The 15,849-nt window shown below is 38.4% G+C and overlaps 1 protein-coding gene across 1 annotated transcript; it reads right to left on the bottom strand.

The window, feature by feature from the left end:
- Positions 1-1,276: 1,276 nt before the first annotated feature.
- On the bottom strand, positions 1,277-2,167 carry noto (notochord homeobox). Its single transcript, XM_055154662.1, has 2 exons — positions 1,767-2,167; positions 1,277-1,662 (listed from the first exon to the last, which is right to left on the bottom strand). Exons 1-2 carry the CDS (start codon positions 2,101-2,103, stop codon positions 1,277-1,279), a joined length of 723 nt encoding a protein of 240 aa, XP_055010637.1. The 5' UTR covers positions 2,104-2,167.
- Between the last annotated feature and the right edge of the window lie 13,682 nt (positions 2,168-15,849).

Below are 15,849 nucleotides of genomic sequence, written 5' to 3'. Positions count from 1 at the left end.
TGCACTGGAGAAAATCTAACTTCCATTATTGACATACCACTGTTTTATGAAGAAGGTGTTTGTTTGTTTTTAAGAATAGGTAATCAAATATATTCAAAGAAGTCATTGCTTTTGTATATGTTTACGTCATATTAAAAGTGTTAATATTACGTTTTCATATTAAATTTGCATACACAAAATGGAAATATATTGGATATGACCAGTAGACCTCGCACAATAAAAATTTTCAATTACTTAAAATATTGCAATAAACAACACGGTTTTAGCAGCAATAAAAGATTTAAACCATATTGTAAAGAAATTGTCTGCAATAATACCACAATGAAACATATTAGATAACTGGTATCAGTAAAGACTCATGAACATATATTATTCTACCTTCATGCAACTCAAATTTCAAAAGGGTACCCCACAAGTCCAAATAAAATGTACAGACAATACATGTTGAGCCCAAAAATATTGCATATTTTGTATTTATTGAAGATAGGTCAGTATAGTAGTTAATTATTGTAAGGTATCGTAACAGGCCTAGTGACCAGTGTAATATCTTCAACAGATGAAGTGAATAGTCTATGTTTTTATAACATCATAACACTCTACAATACCTCTAGTTTAAAACTGACCTGAGAACAGACCAGAATATGAATCTTTTATGGCAACAATCAGTTGTTGTGTTTTGTGCCAGTATTTGCTTCATGTGAACACACATGTGCACAGTAAGCGTATCCAGGTCAACAAATCTGGAGTCTCCTAGTTAAGTCAGATTTGACAAGTTTGTGGAGTGTTTCTTTCAAAACAGTTAGCTCCCATAGCGTTATAGGACCCTGCCCCAGAAAATATTACATCACATTTATGATCATGTGTGACAATTGTAGAACAATGGACTCCGTAATAGTGCTTTTGGTTCTTTTTGCATTGTATCAGATTTTTAGCATGGTCAAACTTAGACTAAACTGCATTGTGCTCAACAGGGCATGTGTTTAACTTGTATAATGTAAAGTTTCTAGTAAAAGTAAAAAGTATTCTAGTAAAAGTGTAATTTAACTGAATTGTTACACTGAAAATACCCATTATATATAGGCCTCTTATCTTAAATGAATCAAAAGACAGAAGATATGTTATCATAAAATATATTTCTGAATATTCCATTGCCATTTACAAAAATGCATCAAGTGGACCCTTCAAAGAGCAGTAAAAGTACAAATTAAATAAACTATACATCTATTAAATAGTTCATGTGCCGCTATGTACAAAGTCTTTAGAGCAGATCACAGGATCAGCAGTGGTCGATGCAGTCGTCTGAAACATCGATATCAACGTCTGAGGAGTCTGAGAAGTCGTCGCCCTCATCTCCGTTGCCCTGGGAGCCGGGGCTTTTGGGCGGAGCCAGGCCCAGTTTGGCTAGTTTGGCCTGCTGCTGCTCCAGACTCTGTTTGCGCCACTTAATGCGTCGGTTCTGGAACCAGACTTTGACCTGGGCCTCGGTGAGCTGCAGCGCGGAGGCCAACAGGAACCGCTCTGAGCCCACCATGTACTGCTGCCGGGCGAACTCCTTCTCCAGCCGCGACAGCTGCTCACTGGTGAAGCTGGTGCGCAGGCGCTTGGACTTTCCCCCTTTGGTTTTGAAGGAGTGCAGACTGGGGCTCATTTTGGACATTGGACCTGAAAATACAAGAGAAGATTAACATCTCTGCCAAATACAACAGATATATACATAATGAATAAGTCGAAAGGAGAAAAGACAAATACTGTGAAACTCAACAGACCTTGTGCGTAAAAGGTGTTGCGGCACGATGCTCCGTACGTGTACGGAGGGCAGCAGTAGACGGAGTATCCGGGCTGCGTGTGCACTGCGGGGTGCAGCACGTTGTGAGAATAGACGTAGGGCGCTCCGGACATAGTTCCAGCGAGAGGCATTGTAGCGGCGGGAGCTGCTGGGTATTTGACCCCGCAGGACACGGGACTAGCCCGGTCACTGCTTGGGAGGGGGTCCGGTTTAGCTAAAAGCGCGTCGATTGTAAAAGATTTTCCAGAGGACGGTTTTGTTGGTGCAGAGCACGGGCTGCTCTGGTAGTAGAGGGGCACGTATCCGTTAGCCTGCATCCTGAGGCAGAGTCCAAAAAGCCAAATTAAGTTCTCAGTGGTTGTAGTGGAGGTGTTGCTCCTAGAAAAGCTGAACGCTGAATGACTTTGGACCGGGACCCTCCTCTTTTATAGAGCGCCCGGACGCGGAGGTGTCAACAGCCCCCAACCAGCCTATTGTCTTTCTAAGTAGCACTTGTGAGAGGCGCACATCCCGACGTATCCAATTAATTGGTGGAGAAGTAGTACAAGCTGGGATAGTCAAACATCCTCCGCCTTTGAATGTAGCCTGGTGCTTTTGAAGAGACCCTGAGCAGTGGGGGCTACAGGGGGATTTATTGGGCTACAAATTCTTTGCATGGATCTTAAGTCCAAATGTAATCATTACCGCTGAGAAACCCTTGATGTTGCCAAATCATCTTAGTTCCTGGTCTCTTTTAAGTCGCAGATGCTCTTAGGAGCGTGACCATCGACTTCTCACAATAAAGACGTTACTGTAGTTTTATGTAGGCTATTGTTAAGAATTAAGAATTGTACTGGATAGTTTTAGTGTGGCCATCCATGCATTTCTCTCAGCTAGTTGCAAATAAAGAATCACTCCTTTACGCAAACAGTCCATAATCTTTTTCCTGTATCAAATCAGCGTGGCTTTTAGCAGAGTGTGGGTTTTAACAGCGGCAGTGTGGCTTCTCGAACTGGGCCGTAATGGAGGCGTGAAACCCGGCGGCTGCGTGCACTTCTACCATCGCGGCCCTTTTCACGTTTACTCAATGTCAGCGTTAATCCACACGCGATTCTCACTCTGGGGATGCTGGTGTGACTTAGTTTTACATCCGAAACTAGAGATTAATCAACTCTTATCGTAAAATTTAACAGAAATCACAGTGATAAATCCCGCTAACTATGTACCAACGATAATGGCCTACACAAGCAAACGTGCCCTTATCTATCCAGCTTTACGCACACAACTTATTCTCCTAAACAGAAAAGCTGATCGCGGTGGCTGTGGTCTTTTAAAATAACAAGTCCGATATTTTTGTTTAGAATTATTGTTTCAGGTTTTTATACAATTAATTTTTGGAAAAGGTTTATTTTTAAATGCATTTCGTTTCATTATTAAATCAAACTTAAATGTTGGATACATTTGATCAGTCCTCGTCAAATAGAAATGCTGTGTACAAGCTCCAACAAATCTCGCACCAAAACTGGACATGTCTGGTTTTGGTGACTGGACTTAAGTGATGCAAATTTTAGCACTTTGAGAAATACAAAGGAAACTCATAAAGGTCTAAAATGAACCAAGTCCAACATTTTACTTTAAAATGTCTTTATTATGTACAGCTCTAGGCTGCCTCAAAGATGGAAGAATACTTAAATACCATTAACAATCTTAATGAGAGATGAGAGAAAGTTAAAGATTTAAATTAAACGTTCATGTGACGTGTAAATTGCGCTCCTGTGAATGGGCCATTGTATTGTGCATTGTAATTCCAGTGCGGCTTTGATCCAAATGAACTTGAGTGGACACTTGCCCTAAACTGGTCATGTCCCGAACAATATCTCAGTCACGTTCCCTATAATAATTATTTCTTTAACTGCCTTTCCCCCGTTTAAGTGCGTATATAGCATCTGGATACGTGCGTAAATCCTAAATCTCAACTGTAAGCGCTAAAAGGCCGCTGGTTTGTGGGCCGTGTTTTGAAGTTGAAGGAAGTCATTTGCTTCTTACAGCATCGGGACAAAGCGCCACTTTCTTTCAACTGGGATTATGACCAGCTCTGCAAACTCCGCGGGCTCATTTCCATCGTTTGTTAAGCGGCTGAGATGCGTCCGCGGCCCTTTAAGTAACTGTTAAAACACATTTAAAGCACGTAGCGAGTCGCCAGCTCTTTTGACCGCGCGGGGCCCTATTTATTCGCGGGAGAATGTCTAATGAAGAGGGCAAACACAGACGATGTTGAGTCGCTCGCTACAAAGACCCTGGTTCTTCTGATGGGGTTTCCAAGACCACCCACTCCAGACGCTGTTTACTTTTCTATAAGGGTCATAATAACGTGCCCACGTCCAACAGTCTAATGTTTGCAGTTACATTAGACTCAAATTAAGATATGAATTAAAGGAAAATGTTGGTTTCATTCATTTTTTTTTTCCAGAATATTTCAGATTTAGATCTAGACAAACTTTATTGCTCTACAAGGGAAATTATTTGGACAAAGTGGCTCACATATTACAATAAACAGGCTATTTTAATAAAGCGCAAAAAATATAAATGGTAATTTTTTAAAAATAAGTATCAAAAATAGTGTGTCAAATATGGCATAATTATACAAGCCAGTTTCATAAGTTTTAGCAATAGTTCAAACAAATGTAAGTATATGTTTTGGTCTTTAGTACAAAATATCAAAATGTGTTTTCTTAATACTATACTCATGAATATCGTACTTATACAGTATATTTTGTTTTTGTTTCTGTTTAACAATTAATTTTTATATATTTAATTTCACATGATAATTTCCTCACATAATTTATCCTCGTAGTGTAGAAGTCATTAGTCATCTTTATGCAAACACAGGCACAAGCAAATCCACCTTCAAACCCAATTATTAAGCATCATTAGAGGTAACAAATATGGACCAAAGCTTCACATTAATGGAAGGGTGTAAAGTGTCCATAAAATTACTGCTTGAAGAATATTACTGCTTTGATCTAGACCTGTTTGTTTAACTTTTAATCCTGTAGTTAAAGGTGCATGATGTAACTTTTTGACTGGGAGTCCATAACCTGCTTGTTTCTATTGATATGTCTCTTCTCTGCCTGGAACGTTCCACAATATGACATGAAAAATCTCGACTCTACATTTATTTAATTACAGGTGGTTTTGCTACTCAAAAATACCTACAAAAACAGGCATTCTGAGTGTGAGCGTGGTCGCCTCTCCACAGATCTGACCTGTAACCTGTAGCCTGGTATGGTCTCCACGAATATAGAAAGATTTAACCCTTGTATTGTGTTAGAAAGCTACACGCGTCTTTAGTGTTACCGGGTCAAATTTGACCCGTGATTTAACTCAGCCTGAAAATACTTAAAAACACTAGATATCATCCAATATTGTTTTTCCCCTCATAACTAACTTAGTATGTGTTCATGCCCATGGAAACATTTTTCTGCACAGACCTTTTATCTTAAAATTGTTTTTGATTACAAAAACTGCTTAAATTCACTAATTATATTTCCTATAGTGATAAAATTTGTAAGTTGGGTGTCAAGAGGCTTGGTGACCATGAACTGTCACTTTACTTGAAGAAGTCTTTTCTTGTGACATCTGGGTTTCTTCTCACATCTTGTGCTCTTGTTTCCCTTCCTCAAATTGAACACATTCATACAGAATATTGCATAACTAACACTGTAGCCACCGTTCCTAAGGAAAGTTCTCCAGGAGGCTCTTCCGGCTCTTCTGACTGTCACAATACCACTTATGTTTATTCTCTATCAACTCTTTTATTGTCAGAACCTCGTCATTAAGGTCTTAAAACAGTATACAATGCGACATGAACAGTCTGACAGTTTTGGCATTTTGTCCAAAAATCCATTCCATGAACATATACATATAACCTCTTTTCCATGTGATAGGGACTGGCCCTCTCTCTGACTCTCCCTCGCTCTGCTGTCTGCCCCAGGTCGATGCTGTGTGGACCACTTGTGTATTGAAGCCAGACAAGGAATACACGGCGGGAGAGAGGAGGCCCATTCATAGTCATTGCGCTGGGGCAGAGAGAGGCCCACCACTGCCCTAATAGCTGCAAGGGCCATCCTCCTAAATGGGCTCCTATTCATGAAGAAGCAATCGTCCACTGTGGTCATTAATGCTCAAAGGTAATTTGGTAATAAGGTTTAAAACTTTAACTTAATTTTGATATCTGTTAGAAAAAGCTTTTGTTGTTTGACTTTTAAATATATTCATAAGATGGTCAAAGACATGTCATTTTATTTAACATTCCCTTTACCATAAAACTGAAAAAACAAAAAAAAAAAAAACAAAACACTGACCATATTACAGACAAGCATAATCCATTTTCCAGATTCAAACTCTCATATTTTTAACTTGAGGACACACCACAGCAAAAGCAAGACTGACTACTATGGCCCTTTGCGATTTCAAAGCAATAATGCCAACAGAAAGACCTCCAGTATGTTTATAAATGGCTGTAATATCAATCACCACTTCTACTACAACTATTTTGTTGATTTACATTGTATTTGAATTGGGTATATTGAATAGTCACACTACAGTTTTAGTAGTAAATACTAGTTGTCCAAGTATTGCAATGTTGGCTCAATTTGGATGCATACCATATAAATTCTTTTCAAAATGCATACACATTATTGTTATTTGATACTTCTTTTTTCCCTTTAATTTATGTTTGGAATGAACAAATATGATTACATTTTACAGATTTCCAGTTCAAATGTAATGTCTTTCCAATTTTTTAGGAAGGATACACACAAGTCATACTCTTCTGTTGTGAATCCAGTCATTCATTCATAGAAAAATTACCACATTTTTAAACTCTTTAAAAGAAACTGAGTACATACTGTAGAACCTATATTTTGTTATGTGCTTCTTAGTAATAACCTTTATTGTCCTCAAAAGCTTAATTCATAAATTCATGTAATGCACATATTGACAACTACAGTGGTGTGTAATTCAAACAACAAGTGAAAGCACATTATAGCATTATTAATGGCTCATATAACTTGACACAGCCTTAAGTGTTTTTGCTGAGGGATCAAAGTGGCCATCTACAAACAGTGGAGACCGTAAACCTTTCTACAAGAGCAGTATTTTGTAGCTGTCATAGAAGTGAGATGGAAAAACTGCAGCTCTGCTCTCAGTTCACACATGATTGAACCAAACAAAAGCATGTAGAAACACTGTCATCATTATTATTACTACACTGAAAAGGGGAGTCTCTTGTCACCTTCTCGATACTTTTAACAACCACTGTACCCTACACTGCTCCTTCGCATCTGTAATGACTTTATGAACTAGTGCCCCATTGGTTTGTATATAAGATTGTATATATGGGCTATGGGGTCGGAGGGGCAGTGGACGTCACCTTGACTATGAATGGGCTCCTGTGAATGGGCAGGTTCATTCTGTCTGGCTCTAATACACATCCACTACACTACTGCTCTGACAGGGTGGGCCCAGGCTTAAGGACAGGATACAGGGGAAAGATGTAAACAAGAGAGAACTTTAAAAAGAAAATGTCAATTGCATGTACAACTTTTTGAGCAGTTTTGAGTCATGTAAACCAGCAGTCCACAACATTTTTTTCTCATAATAAACAAAATTATTTTAGGGACTGCTGAAAACCTACAAGTGCAAAAAGCATCAAACTCTTAATCATGGCTGTTTTCCAGGTTAAGTTATGGTATATTATGAGTATAAAACACATAGATATGGTAGTAGACTGTAAACAAGAAGTAAAATTTCTTCTTTCTTTTTTTTTTCCTTTTTTCTCTGGGGCCTGGTTTATGGCCTGGAGCCCAGTTTTGACATAAACCATAATCTTTTTTTCTTTCTTTTCAAAATTATTACAGCATGCAAACCAATTAAGTGCTCTGAACAATATAGTTTCATAGCAAGAATTACCAAACTAGCAATTAAGTAATACTTTTAGATGCATTTACAATTAAAACCCCACTATTTTAATTCAAGTAGACTTAATTTTAATGAAAAATGTAAGTAAATATTGTTCCAGTGTTTTTTTACTTTCAGGTCTTAGTTTAACTCAACATCAACTGGAAATCCAAAATCTGTATATATTTTACGATTACCAAAGATATCTTTCAGTACTTTCTATAAAACCATCCCATAAACAGAACAAACCTATTTCACTGTTTTGACTTTACACCTTCCCCAACCTTATCTTAAATTAAAACTACTACATCCCTCTCCAGTTTCACTTGACCAGTTTAAACCCAGATAACATTGATTCCTCCATGTTACGGTGAATTGTGGCTCCTAATTCCTGGCTGTGTTGTGTGTGTTTAGTATTTCCATGTGAGAGCGGGAGGAGGAGGAGGACCCTGTCAAGAGTACACAACTTCATTTACATCGACACCAGTTTTTTGTCCCATACGAGCTACTCCCTGCGCCATTCAAATACAGCAGCCCTCAGTCTATTCATTATAATGAAAGTTCATGTTATTACCAAACTAATTAGGGATTAGCCTCTGAGGAGCAGGTTTCTGGCGCTGAACCTGCCCTGGGAATGGTCTGTGTGTATTGGACTGTCTAGCACTTGCACTCTGAAATGAATCTGAGTGAATGAGGCCATAATGAGGCAGGTAAACACTTATTAACATAGAGAATGACTCATTAGAATTCATTAATTTATTTAGGTGTATTGTCTAACTTTCTGGTGAAGAATCTGTCAAAAATGCTCCACAATACAGTCCCTGACTAAAGTCTTGTCGCTTATCCATTTTGTAGAAACAAAAGCTTATAACCTGACTTTAAATTAATCGATTGGTTTTAGAAATGTCTCATATGAAAGCTAAAACCCTCCCAAATTATGCTCAATATACTAAAATAAATTTGCTTCACTGAGGAAAGATTGATCATTTAATGAACACAGAAAGGTCAGATTTTGGCAAGACAAAAGTCTTGTCGCCTTGTCATATGATGCACCCAATCCTAGATTACAGCCTCACCTGTGATCAGTTACTGATCAATCAATTAGTGGGTGTGTATAAAAAGAACCCCAGCACACCAGACCTTCACATCAACTGCAACTTGACCTCTGACAACATGCCTAAGATCCACCCTGAGACCAAAGCGTTAATTATCAAGAGGCTGAAGACCGGATCCACTGCTGAGGTGGCTGACACCTTCAATGTGTCTCAGCTTCAAGTACAAAGAATAAGAAAAAGATCTGAAATGACTGGAGATGTTTTTGACAAGCCCAGGTCCGGTTTTGAAAATCCAAGGCCAGCCCCTTTTCCACTGCAGCAGAGCTCCACCAGGCCTGGTCACCTCAAGTCCCTGTGTCAACCACAACAGTTTGTAGAATTCTGTCTCAAAATTGCCTCCATGCACAGAAACCAGCACTAAACAAAAGGCAATTAAAAAACTGTGTGGCATTTGCCAAGGCCCACAGCCTGCTAAAAGGATGGACACTGGAAAAGTGGCAGAAGGTGGATTTCTCAGATGAATCCTCGGTTGAATTACATCACAGTCGCCACAAATATTGCAGGAGACCTACTGGAGCCCACATGGATCCAAGATTCACCAGAAAACAGTTAAGTCTGGCGGTGGAAAAATCAAGGTCTGGGGTTACATCCAGTCTGGGAGTGTGCAAGACATTTGCAGGGTGGAAGGCAATATCAATAGCCCAAAATATCAAGAAGTATTAGCTACCTCTTACATTCCCAACCATAAAAGGGGTCAAATTTTGCAGCAGGATGGTGCTCCATCGCATACTTCTATCTCTACATCAAAGTTTCTCAAGGCGAAGAAGATCAAGGTGCTCCAGGACTGGCCAGCCCAGTCACCAGACATGAACATCATTGAGCATGTCTGGGGTAGAATGAAAGAGGAAGCATGGAAGACAAAACCAAAGAATCTTGATGAACTCTGGGAGGCATGTAAGACTGCTTTCTTTGCTATTCCTGATGACTTCATCAACAAATTGTATGAATCATTGTGGAACCGCATGGATGCGTCCTTCAAGCTCATGGAAGTCATACAGGATATTAAATATGGATCTCACAGCACCACTACTTAATTCACTGACGTTATGCAACATATTTTTGTATTTGAAATAAATTATTTGTTAAATTTTCTGTAAGCGACAAAACTTTTGTCTTGCCAAAATCTGACATTTCTGTGTTCATTAAATTATCAATCTTTCCTCAGTGAAGCAAATTTATTTTAGTATATTGAGCATAATTTGGGAGGGTTTTAGCTTTCATATGAGACATTTCTAAAACCAATCGATTAATTTAAAGTCAGGTTATAAGCTTTTGTTTCTACAAAATGGATAAGCGACAAGACTTTTGTCAGGGACTGTATGGTATTAAACCTTTCTATTTTTACGGAGACCAAACCAGACCAAGTTACAGGTTAGATCTGTGGTGAGGCGACCCCGCTCATACTCAGAATGCCTGTTATTCTAGATATTTTTGAGCTATAGAACCACCTGTAATTGAATCAATGTAAGGTAAATGTTTTTAATGTCATACTGTGGAACATTCCAGGTAGAACAATGACATATCCATAGAAACAAGCAGGTGACAGAGCCCCAACCGTATATAGTCACTTAGTGCACTGTTAAAGGGCAGGTTTTGTTTCATTCACACACGTTTAACACACAAACCCTGCACATTTGGCTGAGTTCTTCTCTCAAACTGAAAACAATCTGTTCCACCTTGTCATGTCATGTGGTAATACAGGAAGTGCTCCAGTGTGTTTTTAAACTCCATACACTTTCACTAGAAACATTTGGATGATTTTGGCACTGAAATTGTCAATCTCAACTCAACAAAAGGTAAATGGTAGTATTTTGAGCTTTGGAGATGTAGTGTTTTCTGTTTGAGAGAAAAACTCAGCCTAAATATGGGAATTATTATTATTATTTTTTTATGCATTAATGAAACAAAACACAACTCTAGATATGTTTTTGATTTGAAACATTATAACATAAAGAGAGTAAATAATATGGGCCCTTTAAATCTACCTGCTCACTCATTCTCTGATGACTAAACCAAATACACGAAGAGCTTTTTATCTGTTGATAAAGTGCCCATTATCTTGTTTAGCTCCTGCTCTCTCAGCCTTGTCCTGGTGTTGTCGTTGGGCGCTCAGGTGAGACAGACTCAGTTCAAAGGCACTGTCACTGTTACCATGACAACCACCAAGACACAAGGCCCACCTAAAACTAGCCTACTGAAGAGTGTAGTTAGAACAGAAAATACAAAAGTCATATTGCCATATAAAAATCCAATTAGCTTAATAATATACTGTTTATTTAACAATTAACAATTAGGGTTAGAGGGAAAATTGTTAAACTAACTTGTGCAATATTCTTTTTTTTTTTTTTTTTTAAGTAGGACTTTCACAGACTAGGGGGATGCTTTGTATTGAGTTTTGGAGAGTTTCTGAGCCATCTTTCCAGATTTGTGGAAGACTTGAGCTATGTTATGGTGAGTTTATTGGGACAAATAATACAGCACATCATTTACATAATATATTGTTTAATTCTAATGGTAAATGGTCACATTTTTATATAGTGCTTTTGTTGAGGAAAACAACCTTTTCCTCTCATGTTCTTAGAAAAAAACTAGGCTTGAAACAGAAATAAAGTCCAGATAATTTACTTTTTCCAATATTAAAAATCCATACTTGTATAGGGAGTCTGTGCTGACATTCCCATGCAGAGACTACATGTTTTATGCCTATACAATGACTTTTATACCCAAACTATAGTGGGAAGCTACCGTGGTTTAGACTTAGCGCCTCTTCATTGGTGCACAGGCTAACCAGGTCTCTTGGCATATTGCACTGTCCAATCCGACTCTATCTGGGGTGTTATCTGGCTAACAAGTCATGACATCATCCCTATCAGTAGTTCTTGTCCTATTGAGTTAGTTTGCTGTTAGATAGATTGAAATATCACGCATTTGTCTTGATGTATATGTATGAGTCTCAGCTGTGATCAGAGCCCTTATCCTCAAATGACCTCGGTATAATAATGAACTATAGAAGTGATTATACAAAATAGCTAAGCCTAGTTATTTATCACCTTCAAGGCACTTACACACCAGTGTACACAGACACTAGGGGCGAGGTAGATTAAGTGTTTTGCCCAAGGATGCAATGGCAGCATTCATCTGTGAGAGCTGGAATCACACCACCAAGCTGTGGATCAGTGGATCTCACCACTCAACCAGTGATGTTGATGTCAGGAACAGGATTCGAACCGCAAACCTTCAGATCAATGGACAAATGCTTTTACTGACTGAGCTACTGCTGTTTTAACCTGGTTTGGAGTGGTTAAAATGACACTCCCCAGTAGAATATATTATTTTAATATGTGCACTGTGTAACTTTTCTGACAGGGGTCCATCACAAGCTTGTTTCCATGGAGATATTATTGCTTGCCTGAAAGTATTCACAGTATGGTATTAACCTCATTTATGTTGCATTTAATCAAATACTACAAAAAAATTTATTCCCACAGTGAGCGAGCTACCCTCTCAACAGATCTGACCTTTCACTTGGCCTGGATGCATTGATGGCTTGTCTCCATGGACATAAATGAGTTTAATGGTGTACTATGGGACATCCTAGACAAAGCAATAACATTTCCATGAAGACAAGCAGGTCTTGGAATCCCTACCAGAATGTTACACAGTGCACATATAAGAAGAATTCATAAAAGATTCAAAAATGTTATATCTGTTTGCCTAGCTGACCTCTCTCCATCATGGACACTCCTGCTTACCCATATTTTATTTTCTATATTTTATTTTTACTTGTACATATACTTGTACATTTATAAAATCATGCCTCATTTGACACCGTCCTCTAGTCTGGCAATTTTTGCTACTTATTTTTAATGTATTATTGCAATTTTTCCTTTTCTTTATTATTATAATATATTGTGACGTGTGAGATACTGTGTCCAAATAATTCGACTTAGACTTAGATAAACTTTAATGAGCGACAAAGGAATTTATTTGGACACAGTATATAATATGTATATAATATAATAACAAAGAGTTAAAAAAAAAATCTCAGCTATAAACAAGAGGTCATAGGACAGTGCAACAATGATATGATGATTGAGAGGACATAGCGTTATGGGTCAGTCCATATGAAATCAGCCCTTCCCTATGAGCCATCACAGATTTGGCTGAATAATGAGTAATAAAAACATCTACTATTAACTTCCTTCATTTCCAATGGAATTTTTGAAAATGAGCTCTCACAGATCATTTTTGGTGGAGCTTAGGTACTTTTCCACCAGCTAGAAAGGTTCAATTACTTTTAATAGTCTTAAAGACTAGTTGCTTGTTATAAGGGAAGACAATTGGAGATTATTTGTGGCTACATTGTTTGTGATGGTTTTGGTGGCACAGTAAAAGGTTTGGGTGCAAGCACCAGTCTTCAGACAATTCACAGCAATCAAATTTTGACTGCACTCCAGATGTTTGAGTGGGCTTCACAAAACATAAAGAATGTGAAGTTTTTCTTTCCAAGCTCTAAAGACATTACAAACCATGGACTTAGTTCCGAACTTAAAGAGTGCTATAGCAAGGCAAAGACTGTGAATGGTACAAGCTCACACCACAGTTTCATTCCTCTGTCAAATGGTAAATTACAAATGAGGAGAATATATCAAGATAATTTATGTACTGAAGTGTCAGTATCTGAAATACAAAATGAGATTGTGCCAGACATCTCTCTGTACTAGCCAGGTCAATACATGGCATGTATTTATGACATCAGGTGGTTCATTGGGAACATTTCAGAGTGTTCAGATGAACATGAGATTCATGAATGGAGACAACAGAACCCTCATCTGACCTCTTGAACATCGGCAGAACCATGCTGGATTCCATTTTAGCACATAATCTGTTGTATTATGGTACCAGAAATTCAGGGAAGAAGAGCACAAAATTATTGCCTTGACACTGTAGAGGATCCAAACATTACTTCTGAAGTTCATTAGTAGTTAGGAACACTTAGTGTGCAAGATACCAATACACATGATCTACATGTAAGTGGCAAATATTTGTTCAGTATGTTGATATTTTCCACTGAGGTTGTTTTTCACACTGAATTTTAAAAATGTAATTTCTAGCAGTTGAACAAATAACAGACCAGATTACTGTATTTTGGTAACTTTTGTGTCAGTATCAAATTTTCCCTTGTTAATGTTACTGCCTTCTTGTAATATTTTTGTGCAAAAATGATACACATATGGTGGTACTGAAAGCCATGGTTATAAAATCAGAGACTACTTTGTGATTTAACGGGGAATGAGTATTACAATTGTAATTTGCCTTTGATCAATCAAATGTGAGATTTTGGGGGCCCACAGTGCCCCCCTTAATAAAGATACACAATATTTGACAACAGATTCAGAATCTATGACCAAGAATCTACAAAAATACAAATTTCAGCTTCCTAGCTCTATTTTTTATGAAGTTATGGTCTCTCAAACATGCTTATAAATTAAGACTTCAGAAAAGGAGAGCATGGCCCCAAAATTTCAATGAGCCATAACTCAGGAACAACTCAAGGGATTGAGCAAAAATTTTAGATTCTTTCATTTGGTGATTTTAGAATTTTTTTTGATTTTTTTTCAGCCAAACCTGAGATGGCTCATAGGGCAGATTCCTTGAAAATGGCTGATTTCATATGGACTGACCCTTATGTTACATAAGGGTGAGTTGTTGTACAGATGTAGGGAGTAAAATTGGTAAAAACTTGTAGTGACCAAATTCAAATGTGTAAAACTTAGATCCAAAGTTTGACAGAGCAGATGTTGGGTGATTGTCATGTCTAAATCTTGTTGTGTGTCAGTTTTCGTGTGAACCCCCCGAGGTCTAACTGGTCTAAATATGAAGGTCACAGTCGACTCCATAACTGCATAGAGACGTGTTTGACAAGCGTAGCGACTTGTGAAGCTGTTTTACGAAGCATTGCCGCATAGGGGGGTCCCAGGTGCTTAAACCCCCCTTCCACTCCTCACACCAGTTTAATGGAGGTGAGAATTGGCGGGTTGGACTTTAACACTTGACCCATGTTTACACTTCCTGTGGGTGTCAAGGCCTGTCCATAAAGCATTTTCTGGGAGCTCCGAGCTGCTCCTGAATGCACCACTGCTCATTAGGACCAGACCATTTCCTCTCTTCTGTTTGCTTATATTACTGCCACACTTCCTCCACCCCCCGGCTCTCCCTCTTTCTCCCTCTCCCTCTCTCCTCTAAGCGTCTTCCATGGTTTTGGCGTCTGTGTGGAAATGGAGATTAATGCAGGGTTTCAGAGGATGCAGTTTCACCTGAGAGAGTGAGAGACAGAAAGACACCTGTTGAGACCTGGACAATATAGTTGGCGCTGACAACTTCAAAAACAATGACTTTCGTAGTCAACTACTCATACTATATTCACTTAAATGATTATATATTCATTACTATCTCAGCCCTAATTGTGGTTACAAAACTGTATATACTCTGGAGGAGGGCTTCTGCTTGTTTCCATGGAAATTTTGGTCCTTTTAAATGATACTATTCTACAGTATGGCATAAAACAGTTTCCATGGAATCACAGAGATGTTGCTTCAAAAAGTGCATTGTGTAACTTTTCTGGTGGAGAGTGTGTCAAATGCTTTTCTTCATAGCGATGTTATTGTTTTGTCTTTAATGTTTCACAGTATGGCATTAAAACTTTCTAGCTTCATGGAGACCAAAGCAGACCAAGTTACAAGTCAGATCTGTGGAGGGGCGACCCCGCACACTGTCAGAATTTCTGTTATCCTAGGTATTTTTGAGCAGTAAAACCACCTGTAACTTAATGAATGGAAGGTTGCTGTCATATTGTGGAACATTCAAGGCGAAGCATATCAATAGAAACAAGCAGATGACGGACCCTTAACTTGAAAGTTACATAGTGCATCTTTAAGTGTAAAAGGGTCACTGATATAGTCTTAAATTCTACTGATGACAGGTGGAGCACAATCAGAAGCAAAACAT

This window comes from Boleophthalmus pectinirostris, unplaced genomic scaffold (assembly GCF_026225935.1).
Source record: "Boleophthalmus pectinirostris isolate CB_2022bp ecotype Guang Dong unplaced genomic scaffold, ASM2622593v1 HiC_scaffold_10, whole genome shotgun sequence".
Classification (NCBI taxonomy): Eukaryota; Metazoa; Chordata; class Actinopteri; order Gobiiformes; family Gobiidae; genus Boleophthalmus; species Boleophthalmus pectinirostris.
Note: the sequence above shows the minus strand (reverse complement) of the source record. Positions and strands in the feature narration are given on the sequence as shown.

Coding starts and splice junctions, on each gene's coding strand:
- noto (XM_055154662.1), bottom strand. CDS start 2,103: ATGCAGGCTAACGGATACGTGCCCCTCTACTACCAGAGCAGCCCGTGC. Junction 1,663..1,766: donor CAACACCTTTTACGCACAAG/GTCTGTTGAGTT, acceptor TTGTATTTTCAG/GTCCAATGTCCAAAATGAGC.